At 39.3% G+C, this 19,086-nt stretch overlaps 1 protein-coding gene across 7 annotated transcripts in view; it reads left to right on the forward strand.

The window, feature by feature from the left end:
* Positions 1 to 19,086, forward strand: part of LOC117245643 (A-kinase anchor protein 13-like) — a 147,614-nt gene that overhangs the window by 102,414 nt on the left and 26,114 nt on the right. For all 7 annotated transcript variants that reach the window (XM_078161635.1, XM_078161629.1, XM_078161642.1 and 4 more), the window contains 9 exons: positions 3,900 to 4,059; positions 6,015 to 6,082; positions 6,192 to 6,258; positions 7,893 to 8,040; positions 8,316 to 8,428; positions 8,834 to 8,980; positions 9,691 to 9,947; positions 12,998 to 13,123; positions 13,632 to 13,749. In XM_078161635.1, the coding sequence (XP_078017761.1) occupies positions 3,900 to 4,059; positions 6,015 to 6,082; positions 6,192 to 6,258; positions 7,893 to 8,040; positions 8,316 to 8,428; positions 8,834 to 8,980; positions 9,691 to 9,947; positions 12,998 to 13,123; positions 13,632 to 13,749 (1,204 nt within the window). The remainder of the gene's footprint in view (positions 1 to 3,899; positions 4,060 to 6,014; positions 6,083 to 6,191; positions 6,259 to 7,892; positions 8,041 to 8,315; positions 8,429 to 8,833; positions 8,981 to 9,690; positions 9,948 to 12,997; positions 13,124 to 13,631; positions 13,750 to 19,086) is intronic.

A 19,086-nucleotide genomic window follows, 5' to 3' on the forward strand; every position in this document is an offset into this window, starting at 1 on the left:
ATAAGAGCTCTGTTCTTCTCGGCATCACTTTATGGGATTGTGATTCAGCTCAGTGTTCAGAGATGACCAGCAGCTGAGGATGACCTCGTCCATTAATGCGGAGGCAACAGAAAGACAGCCCTGTTACGGAAAAGGTCAAAGATTTGATTCCCAGACAGTGTGTCTCCGTCAGTAGTCGTGCATCCTGCAGAAGTGTGTTTCAGCACACTGAAAGTCCTCCCTGCTCATTCATCATGGGATAGTTTGAGTCAGAGCTTTACAGTAGCTGAGAAAACAACACAATATGGAATATTATTATAATTATATGATTACCATAACTATAATTGGTAACTGTTTAACGCAGTTTTTATGTACTGCTTAGCATCATTTCCAGCATTTTAAACCCCCTACCAGTAATCCTGTAAAAATAGATCAAATTATGAGTTTTAGAGAGAAAATCACATCGTTTTTAAATGAGGCCAAACAGCAAAGACTCCCTAAAACAAAGATGCACTACATTAAAAGCAGTCTCTTAATGAGACAGTTTGTTGTCAGCATAAATAATGCATCACTTAATATGCAAAGCCCCCTGCTGTGTAGTACATCAGAGTAATAATGTTGCTCTGCTGGATTCAGATTGGAATTTAAAATGAGCCACCGGCCAAATGCTGAGACAGTTTGTCAATGTTGTTTGTCACTCTACAGGTAACTCAGCGCAGTCCTTTTTTTTTCTAAACATCTAATTGGCTGTGATAAAAGTTAAAGTAATTACCTTCCTCTCCCAATTAGAGTTGGGCTGGTTTGAAAATTTCAGAACCTGTTTTAAGCCAAACACTGGATTAGACTTGTATGCTGAATTTTATCAGGTGTCACACAAGGATAAAATGTCCGATCAGAAGCATCACAAGCATCAGACTATCTCATCGCATCACATAACATCAGAGCTCTCTGTCCACAATGAATCTCTTAAATGTGCACTTATGCTACGTCATGATAAGAAACCACTGTGCACCACCAGCTCTGTGCTTGAGATCAGACTGGAGATGTAACCTCTTTAAAGATAGGTCAATAGGCTACTTGCAATCTGCCTACATTTATACTGTTACTTCATGAACAGAAAACATGTTTTGTTTTGTGATATTTACTGGAAATGACATACGATATAGCCACCAGCAGCAAGTAGCCTAGCTTGTTATTAGTGGTGGTCATTTAGCTTTCCAGAAACTTTCAGCACCCTGGTGATCCTCCAGCCAGTTGTCACCTTATTTTGTTTTTTGGATGTGAAATAATGAGGTATCATGTACAGTTGCAATCAAAATTATTCAACCCCCATTGCATATTAGGCCTACTGGCAAAATATACAATTTCTCTGCTGTTTGCAATAAACAAATTACACAAGAACTGTTTAAGTAGTTCAATGAAACTAATATTACAAGGGTTTTGATCCAAATTCAACATAAAATGCTACTTTTAATGACCACTGCAGTCTCAAAATTATTCAACCCCTTCATGACAAGCATCTTCAGTACTTAGTAGAGCACCCTTTTGCTGTTATGACCTGCTGCAAACGTGATGCGTAGCCAGACACCAGCTTCAGACAGCGTTCCTGAGGAATCTTAGCTCATTCCTCATGGGCAATGGCCTCCAGTTCAGTAATATTCTTGGGTGTGCGTTTTGCAACCACATTCTTCAAATCACACCAGAGATTTTCTATGGGGTTCAAGTCAGGCGACTGTGACGGCCACTCTAGAATCTTCCATTTCTTCTTCTGAAACCAAGCCTTGGTGGACTTTGAGGTATGCTTGGGATCATTGTCCTTTTGGAAGGTCCAATGACGCCCAAGCTTCAGCTTCCTCACAGACAGAGACAGATTTCCTGATACTTGACTGAATCCATCGTGCCCTCCACACGCTACAGGTTTCCAGTGCCAGAGGCAGCAAAGCAGCCCCAGAGCATCACTGAGCCACCGCCATGCTTCACTGTAGGCAGGGTGTTCTTTTCAGCATATGCTTCATTCTTCTTCTTCCAGACGTACCGCTGTTCCATAGGCCCGAAAAGTTCCAGTTTTGTTTCATCGCTCCACAGAACAGAATTCCAAAACTTCTGTGGCTTATTTATATGGTTTTGAGCATATTGGAGCTGACTTTTCTTGTGCTTTTGGGTCAGTGGTGGTGTACGTCTTGGAGTCCGGGCATGGAGCCCTTCAGTGTTTAGTATGCGCCTTATTGTGCAAACTGAAACCTCAGTGCCTGCTGCCACCAAGTCTTGCTGCAGGTGTTTTGCAGTCACTCGAGGGTTTTTGAACACTTGCCTTCTCAGGAATCTGGTGGCAGCTGCTGATAGTTTCCTCTTTCTGCCACGTCCAGATAGTGTAGCCACTGTTCCTTTAACTTTGAACTTGCGAACTATGCTTCCAACTGTATCTCTAGGAACATTCAGAGCTTTTTCTATCTTTTTGTATCCTTTTCCTTGTTTGTGCAAGGCAATGATTTCTTCTCTGAACTTTTTGGACAATTCTTTTGACATAGCCATATTTCTAACATGCAATCAAATGTCACTCTCAACAAACCCCTAGCCAGTTGAGTATTTATGTGTTCTATCTCAAGCACACCTGAACTAATGAAGCCCTTGATTAGTTGCACCAGGTGTGCTTGAAACAGGGGGTTGAATTTTGAGACTGCAGTAGTGGTTAAAAGTAGCATTTTGCATTGAATTTGGATAAAACCCATGGTAATATTAGTTTTATTAAACTATTTCAACTGTTCTTGTCTACTTTGTTTATTGCAAACAGCTGAAAAATTGTACATTTTGCCAATAAGCCTAATATGCAATGGGGGTTGAATAATTTTGATTGCAACTGTATATAATTCCTCATTTCAACTTTATGAATCAGCATTAACATCATCATTTCTCATCCACTGCAGTGAAAGTGAGCAGCAATAAATATGTTTGACAAAAGTTCAGCTCAGAATCACGCACTGCGTCGCTTGTAGCCAGTTATGACCAGAGGTTGCGCTAGACTTTTTCGTCGCCGGTCATTTTGACTGACAGGGTTTTTTTTTTTTTTTCTTCTTCCTATTGTTGTATAGATTTGTTTAAGTAGTTAATTTGGATTGGTTTGTAAGATTTTTTTTTTCCCCTTACTATTGTTGTTTAGATTTGTGATGATTTTGAACTTAACCCTTGTAGTTTAAGTTATATTTGTACAGGGTATTTTGTATATTGTATTGGTTTGTAAGTTTATTCTATTTTGTTTAGAGTTGTGATTATTTTGAACTTAATTCTGTAGGATAGGTTGTACTTGTTTTTGTATAGGGTATTTGTATATTGTATTTTTATAGGATTGTGATTTTGTATGTTGTATTTGTTTAAAAGCCCAACTAGGGACAGGAGTTGAAAATTAGCTATAACTCTTTATGCAGCACATCAGATTCATGCTTTGTATTGAAACTATGTTAACTGCATTGTCCCTATAAAATAAAAATTTAAAAAAAAAAAAAAAAAAAAAAAATCCGGTCATAATCTATTTTTACCGGTCATTTTAATTTTCGTTTTTAAATGATAATAAAGATATTCAAAGACATTTAGTTTTCATTCGTTCGTTTTTAATAAATCCAACAAGCAAGTTACAAAGTGTGCATTAATAAGGACATGAACGAAAAGATAAACAGACATCCACACACCGCAGCGCTTCAGCTCGGCGTCTGGTCTACACGCGAACCGAGAGCGCTTCTGTCAAGCTGGATAGAGCGGATCATACCATCATAATCACATTGTCATATAACTTATTACTAATGCAGTGCAAGGTGGATTTAGCACCATGATACCGTCGGCATAGGTTGCAGATGTAGGCTACTTTTTACGCTGCTCTTGATATGGTCCGTTTTGTGCTCCTAACTCTGTTAATTCCACCTGTGCAGGAAAAGGAGCGAGACAAGAAGGAGAAAGACAAGGAGGGTAAAGAAAAGGACAAGAAGGCCATTAATGGTCATCTGTTCACACCAGTCAGCTCGGGCCAGGCTGCCCAGTGCTTCCAGTGCAATAAGGCTTTCAACAGCAAGGAGGCTTTCCATTGCACACGTGAGTACCTTTATTTGTGTGTTTTTTTGCATTGTACTTTTGTTCCAGTTTGTGTTCTGTCATTGTTTGTGATAAAGTCTCCTGCTGCTTTAAGTCTAATTAAAGCCCATTAAGTGTTGTGATCCAGCATTAAAATAATTTCTCTTATAGTAAATTAATTTTTAATTTGCAAACATGTTAAGCTTCCTGCACTACTAGGAACACACAGCATTGAATATACTGTGAGGAGTTAAAAGAAGCTGTCGTTGTGAAGAAAAGCTCCTTGTGTAGTGCACATGCATCATCAGACATGAATCATGCTATTGTGGAGGCCACATCAGCTTACTGTAAAGGCTCAGTCAGTACTTTTGGACCATAGCATACAAAGTAGATCCACATATGTCATTAAAAAACTTATTTTCTTTGTTTGTTAACTGATCATAGTAGAATTAAAGATTCACTTTCTCTTTTGCTGATGTAAATAAAGTTTTAAAATAATCAGAAAACATTCAGAATTAATATTTGTTGTATTTTTGTGTTGTGTTGTCAAAAGAGAAAGTCGGCAGAGCAGAATTACTCAGACTTGGCTGAGCCAGCTCTACGATTTGTTTGTGAAGTAGTGAAACTCTCTGAAGGGCTACTTCTGATGTAACCCAGTCAGGCTTTCAGTGCAGACAACAAAACAGTTTTTGCATTGTTTTCCACTGAAACAGCAGCTGCAGCAGCCCTAAAGAGGATGTAGTTTATTGCACAAGCCGTTTGGCGCAACCCTAAAAAAAAAAGCCTTAAAAGGAGAAACCAGCCCTGCAATGGATCACAGCGGTCCTCGCCATGGTCACAATCTGCCTCAGAAAACAGCTCTCGTTGTGTTCACTTGGTCTGGTTCGGATTGTTGGAGCCACAGATGGTTCTGAGAGTGTTTTTCAGGAGGTTTGTGCTCGCAGATGTCTGGCTGGTGTCCATTCAGCAGACAAATACAGTGATTCTTTGTCTGAGATTAGCTGGAATTAGTTAGACGTCCACAAAAAGCAGTAAAATACCCAATAAAACCATTTAAGAGGAGAAAAACACTGCAGGAATTTAGCTGGTTTTACTGTGCGGGTCATAATTAGATATATGTTACATAATCTACTGCTTTTATCCAAACCTTTTATACTTTAACAGGAGCCTTTATACACTTTTCAGGTGAAGTGTAAATAAAACTTGTAACCCTGAAAGTGTTTCTGCCTTTCTTTTCTTGTTGGGTTACACAGGATTATTTTCTCACCCTGACTCAGAGCATGAGTGTGTTGATGTAATCCTGAGAGCGGAAATGTTGTATGCAAGTTAGCATGGATGACGGGGTCTGTTAGTGGGTTTGTTTGGTTTCACTTGTGCAACATGTCTGTGTGAAACGCTTCTGTCTATTGGAAAAATGCTTCTGTGAAAGTTAGTGGAGCCTTGTTGTGAAGCTTGATTTTGACACGAGCAGAGGATGGCTGTTCCCCGCTGCCTTCTTGATCGACCTCTGCTTCAAAGTCATCGTGTACAAAATGATTTGACAGGATGAAATTCAAACAAAGTATGGTACAGAGGAATTAAAGTCTGTCAGCAGGATCAGATTACAGAGCCCTCATTTTAGCAATCTTGAATGATGACCCTTGTTCCAAAGTGGCTATTTGGGAATGTTTATATAATTGAAATTTTCCCATGCAATTCAGTGTTTATGTGCGTGTCATTCCTCGGCCTATCGCTCTCTTTTTTTTTTCCCCTCCCCTCCGTCCACGAGCAGTATTACCCCTCGATTGCATCACATGCTCCTCTGCTCCAGTCTGGCTTTCATTAGTGGGCTGGTGGAGTTTCCTGGCCGGCTCTGAAAACCAGTCAGAATTTCTAGCCCCCACGTTTCCACACGCCCTCGACACCCCCACCACCACCATCACCTCCACCACCGTGCTCATAGTATTCACTGAGCGTTCTGTTGCTTTTCTTTCCAGACTGTAATGCTTCCGTCCACAAGAGCTGCAGGGACAGCCTGCCTGTTTGTGCCAAGGTGAAGATGAAGGTAAAAGTTCCTCAGACTCCACCACAGGTTCTGTAGTATTCCACTGTCCTGCAGCCAATATTGATTTGAACTCCTCATTTATGCTTTTATTCTCTCTTTCTCTGGCTAGATGCCCAAACAGCAGTTTGCAGTACCAGATTCAAGTCAACAGCTTACAGTCACAATGAGGAACAAATGTGAGTGTCGAACAAAAATTCTTGAAAATCTTCATTTACAATTTTCATGTGCAGATTTGATCCCAAAGCACATTGAAGCTGTTTTAACAATTAGGATGATCCTTAGCAATCAGCTGGACTGGAATTAGCTTCACTAAACTAAATGGCTGTACCTTATTTCTACTTCAGGTAGATTTAGGGCTGTTTTTAGATCAAGAGAGTCAGTGAAAATTAGGGTTCCTCACTACAAGAGGGAGTGTAAAGGTAATGGTGCTACTAGCTCTTGAGCAGGAAAGATATCCAGGCAGAATTCCTCAAGAATCTTTGTCTCCATTGGGCAATAACACCAGCACCACCAGATTTAGGACTTATTAAAAATGCTTTTAGATCAGTTAAACAATTACTAGATCCTCCAAGGACTGAACAAATGTTCTAGCTCCTTAGACTTGCCAAACTTTTGAAAACCCACTGGATGCTTTCAAAAGTGTTTCACCATGAAGCAGGTTGGTTTGTTTTTATTAAATGGAAATGATTTAATGAAAATCATTTGGGGGAGCAGAAGAACCAAAACTAAATCAGCATGAATCAATATGCACACAGAAATGAAAAATGTATTGGGATGTGAGATAAAAAAAAAAGAATAAAAAGACACTACAGCACATTTGGGGAACAAAAAAAAACAGCCAATATAAAGGAGCTCCTCAAGGACCATTGCAGGATCTCCTGTGGTTTTTGGAAGGTTCACAGGCTACCGTTAACAATCCTGTAAGTACGTATATACCTTTATTTAATCAGGCAATCTCACTGAGTACATAAGAGAGAAAGAAAACATTCATAACCAGACTAACAAAAGAACATAGCACATAAAGAACATAGACAGATAGGACAAAAGCGCATACAGACTCAGTGACATCACTAGCTACAGGGTTCCCTCGGTCATGGAAAACCTGGAAAAGTCATGTCATTTCTAAATCTCATTATCCAGGCCTGGAGAAGTCATGGTCTTAGTAAAATTCTTGAACGTTTTGGCCACATTGGACTTTTGTTGTGTTTAATGGAATTAATTGATACAGGTATCTTTCATGTAATGTAACATGACGGCAAATTCATTTACTGTAACATAGCTCCAATATGTGTCCACATGCAATGTTTTGCTTACTAAATACAATAATTATAACACAATAATTAACATTTGGAGCATAATATATTATAGTTTTATCTGTGTACTTAAAGGTTTGTATGGTCATGGAAGTTTAATCATGGGTTCTTAAAAAGTCATGGAAAACTTTAGAAATGATTCCATAAAAACGTGTGGGAACCCTGTAGATAAATTCAAAGTTAAAAGTTTAAAATCGGCCAGCAGGATAAGGCATTCAACTTTTAAAGTCCTCCATAATTCATTTCATTTCTAAGGTGCAAAGTAGTGAAAGTTCGGAATTTACCTGAGGGATAACCAGAGTTAAACAGACCTGGGATCTGTTCTGGTGAGCAGTGGTTTTAAGCTTGAGAAGAGGAGTGATATACTGACACAGCTTTTGCAGTGGAGACCTTTATAAATAAAAATGATAGACTGCAGTGAGGATCAGGCTACTTTTTTTAATACAGTACACAGTGAACGATATTTATCTCCTGTAATGTATCTGTCTCTGGTCCAGCTGGTGGGACAAGGGAACGCCCCTGGTCTGCCATCTTGTCCCCCGAAGACCATTCCTCCCTGATGATCCCACCACGGAGACACACCAGCATCATGACTTTCCATGGCAACAATCTCTCCAAGAGTTTATCCATAAGCAACATCGCAGGGTGAGCTTGTGTGTGTGTGTGTGTGTGTGTGTGTGTGTGTGTGTGTGTGTGTGTGTGTGTGTGTGTGATGATAATCACATTGCTGTTTAAATGAAATGAAACATCTCTGTTGCTATTTAACCTTTTGTATTAAAGCTGTTTTGTGATTTGTTGACGCTTTATTTGACTGCTGCATCTTCAGTGCACCATGTGTGTTTTACAGCATAATGGGTGTTAGTGGTTGTAACTGGTTGTATATTTATTTTTATTATTGTTATTTTTATCTCTCCATTCAGCCCGGTGTTTGATGAGATGCCCATTAAAGGCCTGAGGTATCTCTCCCAGTCTACTGACTCCCTCAACAGAACCAACCAGGTCACAGAGTCCACGGAATCGCTCACTGATGAAGGTCAGTACACACACACGCACCACTGATCTGACTAACCAAGACAGCTGCCAGTCAGCTGTGATATAAGACCCTGAGCCTCTGATTGAAAAACACTGTGGAAGAATGAAATAATCTGAACACAAAATTGAATTGTTGGGATTGAGGGAAAAATGCTGGGAAAATAAAATGTTGTCCATGTACAGTACAGGCATGGGGTACAACAAACTTTCTCACATCTTGATTTATTTGATATTTGTTTTATGAGATTCTGTCAAAAATAATGTAAACAACAACCAGATATTGTGAAACAAAACAGATTGTCTTCCCTGAAAGTGACAATTGTTTAAAAAAAAATCATTCATCAGTATTTCAAAAAGTCATAACAAGAGCTTCAAATTGTGAGTGCACACTGTGTTGTTGGTGCAGGGACAGAAATGATGGACGGTCAGCTGATGGGGGAGTTTGAGGCAGAGGCCAAGGAGATGGAGGCCGACTCGTGGAGTTTATGTGTGGAGCAGCAGTACCTGCAGCAGCTGGACAAAGAGCTGGTGAAGAGACAAGACGTCATCTATGGTACATCTATTTATCTGAAATAATCTTTATATTAAATCTTAAGAAGGTAGTAGAAAATGTAGGAAATGTTTCAGAAGTTAAAAAAGTACAACTGTTCAGTGCTTCTCCAGTTTAGTCTCATCCGCAGTAGGTCTTCTACTGCTGGTCAGTGTAGAAACTTCAATTCATAGCCCAAGCTATGCTTAAATCACTGAACTCAACAGGCTTATATTTGGGACAGGCGTCTATATGGGACAGGCCTTTAATTCTTTTCACACAAAACTGTTGCTCAGCAAAGATAGGAAATACTATAAATTAGGCTTTGAATAACATATCTTAGTTAATATTTTTCTGGCAAGAGGACTACAGTGTAAAAGGAAAATCGGCATAAGCATATCTTGACAACTTTTACTTACTTTTACTTTCAGTTGCATCTGCAAGACTCAATGGTCTATTGAGTCTACAGATTTGTGTGATGATGTAAAGCTTTTTTGTGAAGCTTTTAATTAAAATCTACCTTTGGGAAAAAAAAAAGAAAAAAAGATTGATTCTGAAAAGCATGTTTCTATATGTATATAAGGTGTGCAGTGACATTTTCATGCTATGACTTCTATGAAGCTCTTTGTAGACCTCTGAGGTAGAATTATGTAGCTGCAAAGATCTGTGGAAGGTTATAAACTGCTGCTCGTGGAATTCTTTGACTAAGTGCTACTTCTTTGTACGTCCTTCAGAGCTGATGCAGACGGAGATGCATCACATCCGGACGTTGCGCATCATGTCAGAAGTCTACAGCAAAGGCCTGCAGAAGGAGCTGCAGCTGGAGCTGCAGACAGTGGAGAAGCTGTTCCCTGCTCTAGACGAACTCCTGGAGCTCCACACCCAGCACCTCCTCCGCCTCCTGGAGAGAAAGAGGGAGAGCCCGCTGGAGGGGGGGAGCTCGGAGGGAAGCTTCATCATCAACAGGATAGGAGACATCTTGCTCAGCCAGGTTAGAGGAGGGAGGGGCTGGTGTGGTGAGGATGCAGGTCCTAAATTTGTAATACCACGTGATGAATTCATTTTTTCTCTTCTGAGGTAATTTTGACTGTGTTGGGAATAAAGGAAGCCTGGAGGCTGCAAATATTCACTATTTTATATGAGAAGAGAATTAATAACTAAGTATGCAGGTTTAAAGCATTTAGAGATGTAAAGTCAAGTCAATAATCCTGGTCAGTGATGAAGAAGTGTGGTTCAAGTTCACCAGTTCACCAAAAAAAAAAGGTTGAAAGTGTGAAAACATCTTTAACAGGCTTTATATATTTGCTGAAATGGATTCCTGAGGTGGCACATGCTGCTCTGCATAAAAAGAAACATGAACTAGTTTGCTAATATGTGTATAATTGAGGTAATTGTTGTGACAGCAACAATAATTTTATTCTCTAACATGAAAATGGAGATCTTTCAACCCGCAGTTATGACATTAATGCCAGCTAGACGGAATCAAGCTCTGTCTGTCATGACAGTTAGTATTATACACACAGCCCTCCCTTTAACGGCAGTCCACAGCAAGAACGCTGACTATAACGATGACTATAACGATAAGTATAACGATAACGATGTGAGCACCCACACTGATGAAAGATAATGTTCTGTAAACAGTGGCACCAAGCAAGCGCTGTGCACTCCAGTTGTGTCAGCAGCTGTAAATCCAGATGGATTTTGATTGGCTGTCAGTGTTTCTGTCGTTCATCAAATCACTCTGAAAGTGATGCCGATGATGTGGTTCGCCACTGTCATCGTCATTTTTATGACAGTATATTTATAGTTATTGTTATAGTTATCGTTCTTGGTGTGGACGGCCTGTAAAAGTGGTGGCTCTCTTTGCAGCCATCTGAAGGCAGCAGGTATCTGCTCCCTCTGTAGTCTCTAACTGCAGTGATGATGTCACTGTCAAGCAACAATTACGCACCACAGATCCGCCAGTTAAATGTTGTGCAACCAGTACTAGACTGTTGTAAAATGACCACAGATCCAATTGTGCTTTTGGACACGTCAAACATGTTGTTTTGAAACACACATTGAAAAAAATCTCACACAGCTCCACAAAAAATCACTTAAAACTTTCTCCATGTATAACTCCTCACAGGACTGTCTGTTCCTGCCAGTTCTTCACCCAGTGTCTCCATCCTAAACACTGGGTAACCAGGGTAACAGCAGCGTACCAAAATGTCATCTAGAGCTCCGCTTTTTAAATTATAATGGTCTACAGGCTGTGATGAGCAACATGATGTGATGGAGATTGTTTGGGTTTAAAATCTAAGTTTAAAAATAATATTAGTCTTTGCAGGATTCACAAACTCTCTGTGCGTCAGAACAGGGACAGCTGTGTGATTAAAAGGGGTAAAGTAGTTCATGTATTAAGACATAATTGTCACAACCTCAAATGCACCCAGTGCGCCACAAGTGCACCAAGGGAGCATGGCCACGAAATTACCAAAAGTGCATTTGACACACTCCTGACTCATTTGGCAGGGCGTATTTGACTGCAAGTTGAACTTGAGTTGGCAGCCCTGTCATTATCAGTATGTCAGCATTGTCATTTTGAATGCTAGGCTCAGAGCAGCGATGTGCCTACATACAGCCTTACAGAGCTGCACAAATGTATGGCTCATGGGCCAGAATCTGCCCACCAGAGGATCTCAGCCAGCTCTCTTAAAGGCTGTATGAAGAGATAATTGTATCTATGATCTTGTGTGCTAATTTCACCAACTGACTGTATGGTATCTCAGTATTGTTAGACTTTTCCTTGACAGTAGACGTGTTTGTTAGTTACAAAAAGTACCCTCACCTTTTACTTCCCATAGTACAAAGGAAACTACCACTGGTCTCAAGAAATGTAACAGCCACCCCACTAATGTTTGAAACTTTAAACTAGCACAAAAATGACAGTTACCAACATAAGCCACCATGTTGTGAACAGATGCATTATAAGTACTGTGACTCTGTATTACTACAAAGTCACATTTACATTCTGGAGCATATAAGCCTAACAGAAAAGTTTAAACTACTAAACACTAGATCAGCACTAGATTGGCATTAAATGTCCACCATAATTCTGACGCTGACACCTGTCATGTCACTCGTGCTTATCGTATCTGTTTGCAGTGTTAGCGATGTCGCTACCTAGCTACAGCTAGTCAATACAGTTAGTAATGTAGCAGAATGAACCGCGGTCAAGCCGGCAGTCACTCTAATCTCCATGGTAACATCAGCTAACTCTACAACTCCAGTGCATCCATGTACTGCCTTCAGATGGCCCACATTGAGCTGAAGGAGGGGGAGCTAGTGACAGACTTAGCAAAGTTAGCGGAAGGATGTGTGACTGCATTCTGTTTTCAAAATAAGGATTTTATGAAATACATACAATGTTATGGAAATATGGTTAGATGGATTATATTTAAAAGACGTGTTAAAGTAATTACCGGTGTCCCTTATAAGTTAAAAAGTAAATACCACTAACTTGTGAGGGAAATGTCTTTATTCTTTGATTTTTGGGGTGCTAGAAATAAAAATGAAAAAGATAATTCCTGATGTTGAGGACAACATACAGACACAAAACTCAGGTATTTTTATTGTATCTGTATTAGTGATATTCTAAAGTAAAAGTCCCACATTTCTACCTTGAATTCTGAAATGCCATTAAAAAATTGCTCCATAATTCCAAAAAAACCCCAAAAAGAACTGAAATATTTGAGTTCAGAACAATTCACACTACACCCATCCTGAAAATCAAGCACCTTTACTGGGTCAAAGTTCTATATGAGTTTGACCCCCCTGCTGTAGACGCTGGTCTTGTGTCCACATTTCAGGACTGCTGTTAAAGGTAGCCCAGCTCTGGGAGAAATAATATCAGACGTTTGAATCATTATCTAATGCCAATGTTTTAGAATGTTGCATGGTAACATACACCTCTAATGTAAAGTTACACCTTCTGGCTTTTTTTGCTCTGCTGTTTAAGTGTTTATTTTGTGTATTCATAGCTGTTAAATTCTTCTCCAGTTCTCAGGATGCAACGGTGAAAGCATGAAGAGGGTTTACGGGAGATTCTGCAGCCGCCACAACGAAGCTGTAAACTTCTACAAGGACCTCCTCACCAAAGACAAACGCTTCAAGGCTTTTATCAAAGTAAGACTTTGTCAACTCTTCGTATGTTTATCACCAGTCTATCCTTCAATAGTGTTACTTTTGGAGAAGTTGCTTTTCATGTCTGGTTTCCAGACACGATTTTTTTGTTGAATAGATGTCTAACAAACATTCTGCTCTTTTACACTTACTGTGTTAACTGAGGAGTTTCATCTTGTTTTTCCCTGCTTTTTTTTATTTATTTATTTATTTTTTTTTTGAGTCTTTTGCAACTGCACTACATTTCAATCAGTGCATGTACTGTAAGCATTTGTATAAAAGCTTTGCCACCCTTGAGACTGTTTTTTTCTTTGTTTGTTTCTCCGTCTCCTGCCAATGTGTAACTGTCATATCCATAATCACAGCAAACACCTTCTCAAGTATTATTACTGTATTGTTCTAGTGCTACTGCTTTAAGTTTTTTTTGTTGATTATTTGAAACCTTGTCTTGTTTCCAGCCACCTGTTGTGTGGGCATGTTGTACTAAAACACTTGTTGTTTGTTTTTCCAGAAAAAGATGAGTAGCAGCATTGTGCGGAGGCTTGGTATCCCAGAATGCATCTTGCTGGTGACCCAGAGGATAACAAAGTACCCGGTGCTAATTCAGAGAATGCTGCAGCACACTAAAGGTTAGCTTCCTGTCAGCCTTTTATGTTTACATGATAATGGGAAAGTGGAAAGAGGAAGTTTGTTTTAATTGGGACGACGTTGGCAACTACAGACTGTTATACCAGGCTAACAAAGGCTCTATAAAATATACTGCATTACCATATTATGATTCATTACATATTCAGACGGCATATGTAGGGACATGACTCATCAGTTCCCAACTGGTTCTTTGATTCTGTAAATGTTTCCACCTTGCCGTCTCTACAGGTGACGTTTAAGTCTAATTGATCTCCATTTGTGTTTTTTTACACTGTTATCACTATTCACAACACTATTTGTTAGAGTCTAGAGCAAGAGTGATTTTCAAGTCTTACATTTGAAGGCAGTAAAGGAAAATCTCATATTCAGTCATGAATCAGAGTTTCTTCATTAACTTAAAATTCTAAACTGCAATAATTATGCTTGAGTCTAAAGGAGCTTTCCCACAAACAAGTGACAAACTCAAGACAGAATAAGGCCAATCACTTTATTAGTATCACGAAAATATTGCTGATATTATCAGACAATCTAGTTCACTTGCAGTTGAAACCACATGTAAACATTTTTGCAAGATGGTTCTCCCTGGTTTAAAAATGAAGTTTTAAGACCTGCTGAGATGCATAATATTACACTGCACTGAAATGTGTGTGTCGAATCCATAAAGAGAGCAACCTAATATGAGGCATTATCTTCGCTTAAATCACTTGGGGTTATTTGTTTGTTTCAAATAACATAGCCGAAGTTGTATAAAAAAATACAAAATGAAAATCAAATACCGCATTCAGCATCTACTACTGAGCCATATTAATATTTGTCACATCATATTGATCCTGAGATTAGACGAATTTAGCCAAGCATGCTGAAATATAAATATCTTATATAATAGTTTATCAATTCCTCCTGTTTTTCCATATGATTAAATTTCACTTATTTTCTCACAGCTCGGTCTACTTCAGTCGTAATGTTGCAAAACAACACCCGGCAAAAGTTGAATCTCTCACACATGGTTTCGTAGATTTTGAGAAAAATGAGACATATGTCGGATGGGTGTTTTTAGGATAATAGATCAAGCATACTTTGAGGTGCTGAAATATTTCGCACCATATTTATATCTGATTTAAAGCAGCTCTCGTCAGCTGGCCTCCCACTGTGTACATTCTCTCTAATCCTTCCCCAAAGCCTGTTTATACTTCTATGTGGGATGGGGGAGCTCTGACTTAATCCCCAAGGTGCTTTAAGAGGACTCTCTCCTGCCAACTCTGATATACACTGAGTGGAAATAACACAGCACACTCACAGCTAGAGATAGTATTTTGGTGCTCAGGAGCACTGAAGTACAACAACCACAGGAGGAAAATATTCCACTTTGGGGAAAATTGTTACACAGAGAGTCCAAAAACTCAAGTGCACAATATACAAGACATGTATATCAGAGGCATATTGACTCTGAGGCTTTTCTCAATGGGCAGACCTGCCGGTCACCTGCGATTTTAATCCTTGCACTTCTACTCTGAATTAATTTGTGTAAAAAGTAGTCCCATTGTGAGGACTCGAAGGTCAGTGATGTGCGTTTGACTCCAACCTCCTTGTTATTGCTTTCATTTGACTTTTGAAAGGCATCACAGTAGGCTCATTTCGAGTCACTTAACACTGAGTCAACCTCTGCCCAGTTAATAAAAGCTTTTAGAAATGCTCACTTTTTTAAGGATAACCAGACGAGCCACATAGTTAACATCAGCAGTGATAGTAGCTTGAACAGGCTTAGATGAGAGTAACTACACCCACACAAATTTGACTTAAGTTTAAAGGAATATTTCCACATTTGCTTTCCTGCAGAGCTACTGTATATGTGCATGGCATCAATCTTCACATTTGACATCTAAATTTGAAGCTCCATTCAGCAGTTGTTTAGCTTAGCTTAGCACTAAGATGATAAACAGAGGGAAACAGCTACTCTGTTGTCATTCCACTTTGATTTTTGTATGCATTAAACAAACAAAATTTAATATGTTTATTAGAGGTGCTGATGAGTGGATTTGATTACCTTCAGACACAGCCATGTTAGCTGTTTGCTCCGGTTTCCAGTCTTTGTGCTAAACTAAGCTACTGCACAGATATTGTTGTGGGACCTGTTTCAATCTTCTCAGCAAGAAAGCAAATAAACATATTTCACCAAATGTCTATTTTTTTCTCTAAAGACACTGGAAACCTATTTTTTCAGTTGCCTCGCTGAAGAATAGGGTCCAATAAGCACATAGTATTGTTCCAAAGCTAGAACAGTTTTGACTATTTCACGTTAAAGATTTACGGTGGCCCTGAGAGCTCTATGCACTGCAAATTCAGAAAACACATGCAGACAGACACCAAACAATCAATGAAGAAACTGCAGTACCAATTTGACGACACATGCACAGCATTTAGGAAAAGGTGCTGCAAGACCACAGCACAACTGAACCTGTTTTTCTGAACACTGCACATGTGATGTCAAGTTGGTAGGTGTTTCTTTATTTGCTTGTGTTGTGTATATTTGCATGTGTTTTCTAAGTATGCAACACATTGAGCTCTCAGGGCCACTATAGAGGTTTCTTTCTGTGCTGTTTTTTTTTTTTCTTTTTGTTTTTTGGTGCTACTTTTCCTGCTAACTGGAAGTGGAAGGGGCTCAGTTTGACAAAAAAAAAAAAAGTGATGCATTCCTGAGTACCAGTCCCAGTTAAGCAGCATTTGTTTGCTTATGTTGCCAGTGTTGTCAGTCCAGGGCACAAATTTGACGGACAAGGAAGCTAGTTTGCTCGTGTTATCTAGCTTGCCAACAAATATTGCAGAATGTGATAATATTGGTACATTTTCCATTTTCTTATGTTCCGTTCCTGTCTCCTAACTCACTGCCAGCCAGTTTTTAGCAATATCAGTGTATTATTTTTGTCTTGTACAATTTTAGAGTGAAAAAAGGCGGAAGTAGGATTATGCAAAAGTTTGGGCACCCCAAGACATCTGAGCTCTCAGACAACTTTATATATATATATATACAACTTTATATTTATTTATATTTAGGGTATCAGACCTTAATTAGCTTGGTAGGGCTATGGCTTGTTCACAGTCATCATTAGGAAAGGCCAGGTGATGCAAATTTCAAAGCTTTATAAATATTCTCCTCCTGAAACCTTGTCCCATCAATCAGCAACCATGGACTCCACCAATCAGCTGCCTAGCACTCTGAAAACGAAAATAACCGATGCCCACAAAGCAGGAGAAGACTATTAGAAGATAGCAAAGTGTTTCCTCAGTTTGTAATGTGATTAAATGGCAGTTAACAGGAACTGTGGAGGTCAAGTTGAGGTCTGAAGACCAAGAAAACTTTCTGAAAGAGCTGCTCATAGGATTGTTAGAAAGGCAAATCAAAACCCCTGTTTGACTGCAAAAGACCTGCAGGAAGATTTATCAGACTCTGGAGTGGTGGTGCACTGTTCTACTGTGCAGCAACACCTGTACAAATATGACCTTCATGGAAGACTCATCAGAAGAAAACCTTTCCTGTGTCCTCACCGCAAATTTCAGTGTCAGAAGTTTGCAAAGGGACATCTAAACAAGCCTGGTGGTTTTTGGAAGCAAGTCCTGTGGACTGATGAAATTAAAATAGAAATTTTTAGACACAGTGAGCAAAGGTATGTTTGGAGAAAAAAGAGTGCAGAATTTTATTAAAAAAAGAACACCTGTCCAACTGTTAAACAGAGGAGTGGATCGATCATGCTTTGGGCTTGGTTGCAGCCAGTGGCACAGGGAACATTTCAAAGGTAGAGGGGAGAAGAATGGATTCAGTTAAATTCTCATAAATTCTGGGGGCAAACATCACACCATCTGTAAAAAAGCTGAAGATGAAGAAAGGATGGCTTCTACAACAGGACCATGATCCTTACACCTCCAAATCCACAATGGACTACTTCAAGAGGCACAAGCTGAAGGTTTTGCCATGGCCCTCAGAGTCCCCTGACCTAGACATCATTAAAAATCTGTGGATAGACCTCAAAAGAACAGTGCATGAAGACGGCCCAGAAAAAACAAAGAACTAGAAGCCTTTTGCAGGAAGAAAGAGCGAAAATCCCCCAAACAAGAACTGAAAGACTTTTAGCTGGATACAAAATATGTTTAGAAGCTGTAATACTTGTCAAAGGCAGTGCTACTAAGCACTGACCATGAGGGGTGCCCAAACTTTTGCTTCAGGCCCTTTTCATTTTGTAATTCTGAAACTGTAAAAGATTGAATTTAACCATGTAATCTTTTTTTAAAATATTCAAGAGCTGTTACATCTTTAACTTCATGCCTTTTGGAAATCATATCATCTTCTATTTACTTAACTACTCACAGTTAACAAAATTTTGACCATGGGATGCCCAAACTTTTGCATGCCACTGTACTTATTTGCTATTAGCTGAGGCCAAAGTTGACCTCGTGAACTTGTGAAGTTGCTAAACAGGAGGTGAATATTTGCCAATGTTAATTTTGCTCATGTGTGATTGTACGCTAATACTGATCAGTCCACATACACAGAGCCTGATGAAGCAGATTTCCTGAGTCTTAAATTCTTAATCAATAGCACTGAACTTTAACTGTGTCTGTTGCTTAGTCAGTCATAAATCTTTAATATTATAGAGAAATGTATAACATTTGAAACTTTGAGGGGCTTTAAGTAAAAAGTCAGAGCAGTACTTGCTACATAGTTTGATTGACAAGTGAAAAGTTCAGTACAAGAGCAACCGGCTCTGATAATGCTAATCAGCAACAGAAACACTAGGTCAGGTCAGGAGTCTTTTTTAATAGGTGACCATTTTCTTGTCATCTGTCCTGACATCTTGTTCTCTGACTGCCATCATACATTCGATCCACCATGTAAGAAGCAATAGAGGAAAAATTACAGAGACTGAAATCATACGTAATCATCAGTGTGCATTCCTAAGGACATTTTATGTTGAAAGAGCCTTTTTGGAAAATGGCAAATCACGTTTGAACATTTGTGAAATGTATCCAGAATATCGTATATAATTGAGCTGGCAAGTGGAAGCTGTTCAGTGGAAGAGTCATCAGTGTTTCATGCAGACAGCTTGAACAGACATGTAAGAAAAATGCCTGAGCAATGTATATAATTGGGATACAATAACCTTGCTAGACGAAAGCACACAAGGAAATGTCCCTTTCTCAGGAGGGACAAATGTGGGTGTGGCAAACAAGTATTCCAAATTTTGGGGACCTCAAGTGTGACCTTAGTTCAAATAAACACAAGAAGTTTGTGCTCTAGATAAAGGATCAACACTCAGTGAATAACC

The sequence above is a fragment of the Epinephelus lanceolatus genome, chromosome 2 (assembly GCF_041903045.1).
Source record: "Epinephelus lanceolatus isolate andai-2023 chromosome 2, ASM4190304v1, whole genome shotgun sequence".
Classification (NCBI taxonomy): Eukaryota; Metazoa; Chordata; class Actinopteri; order Perciformes; family Serranidae; genus Epinephelus; species Epinephelus lanceolatus.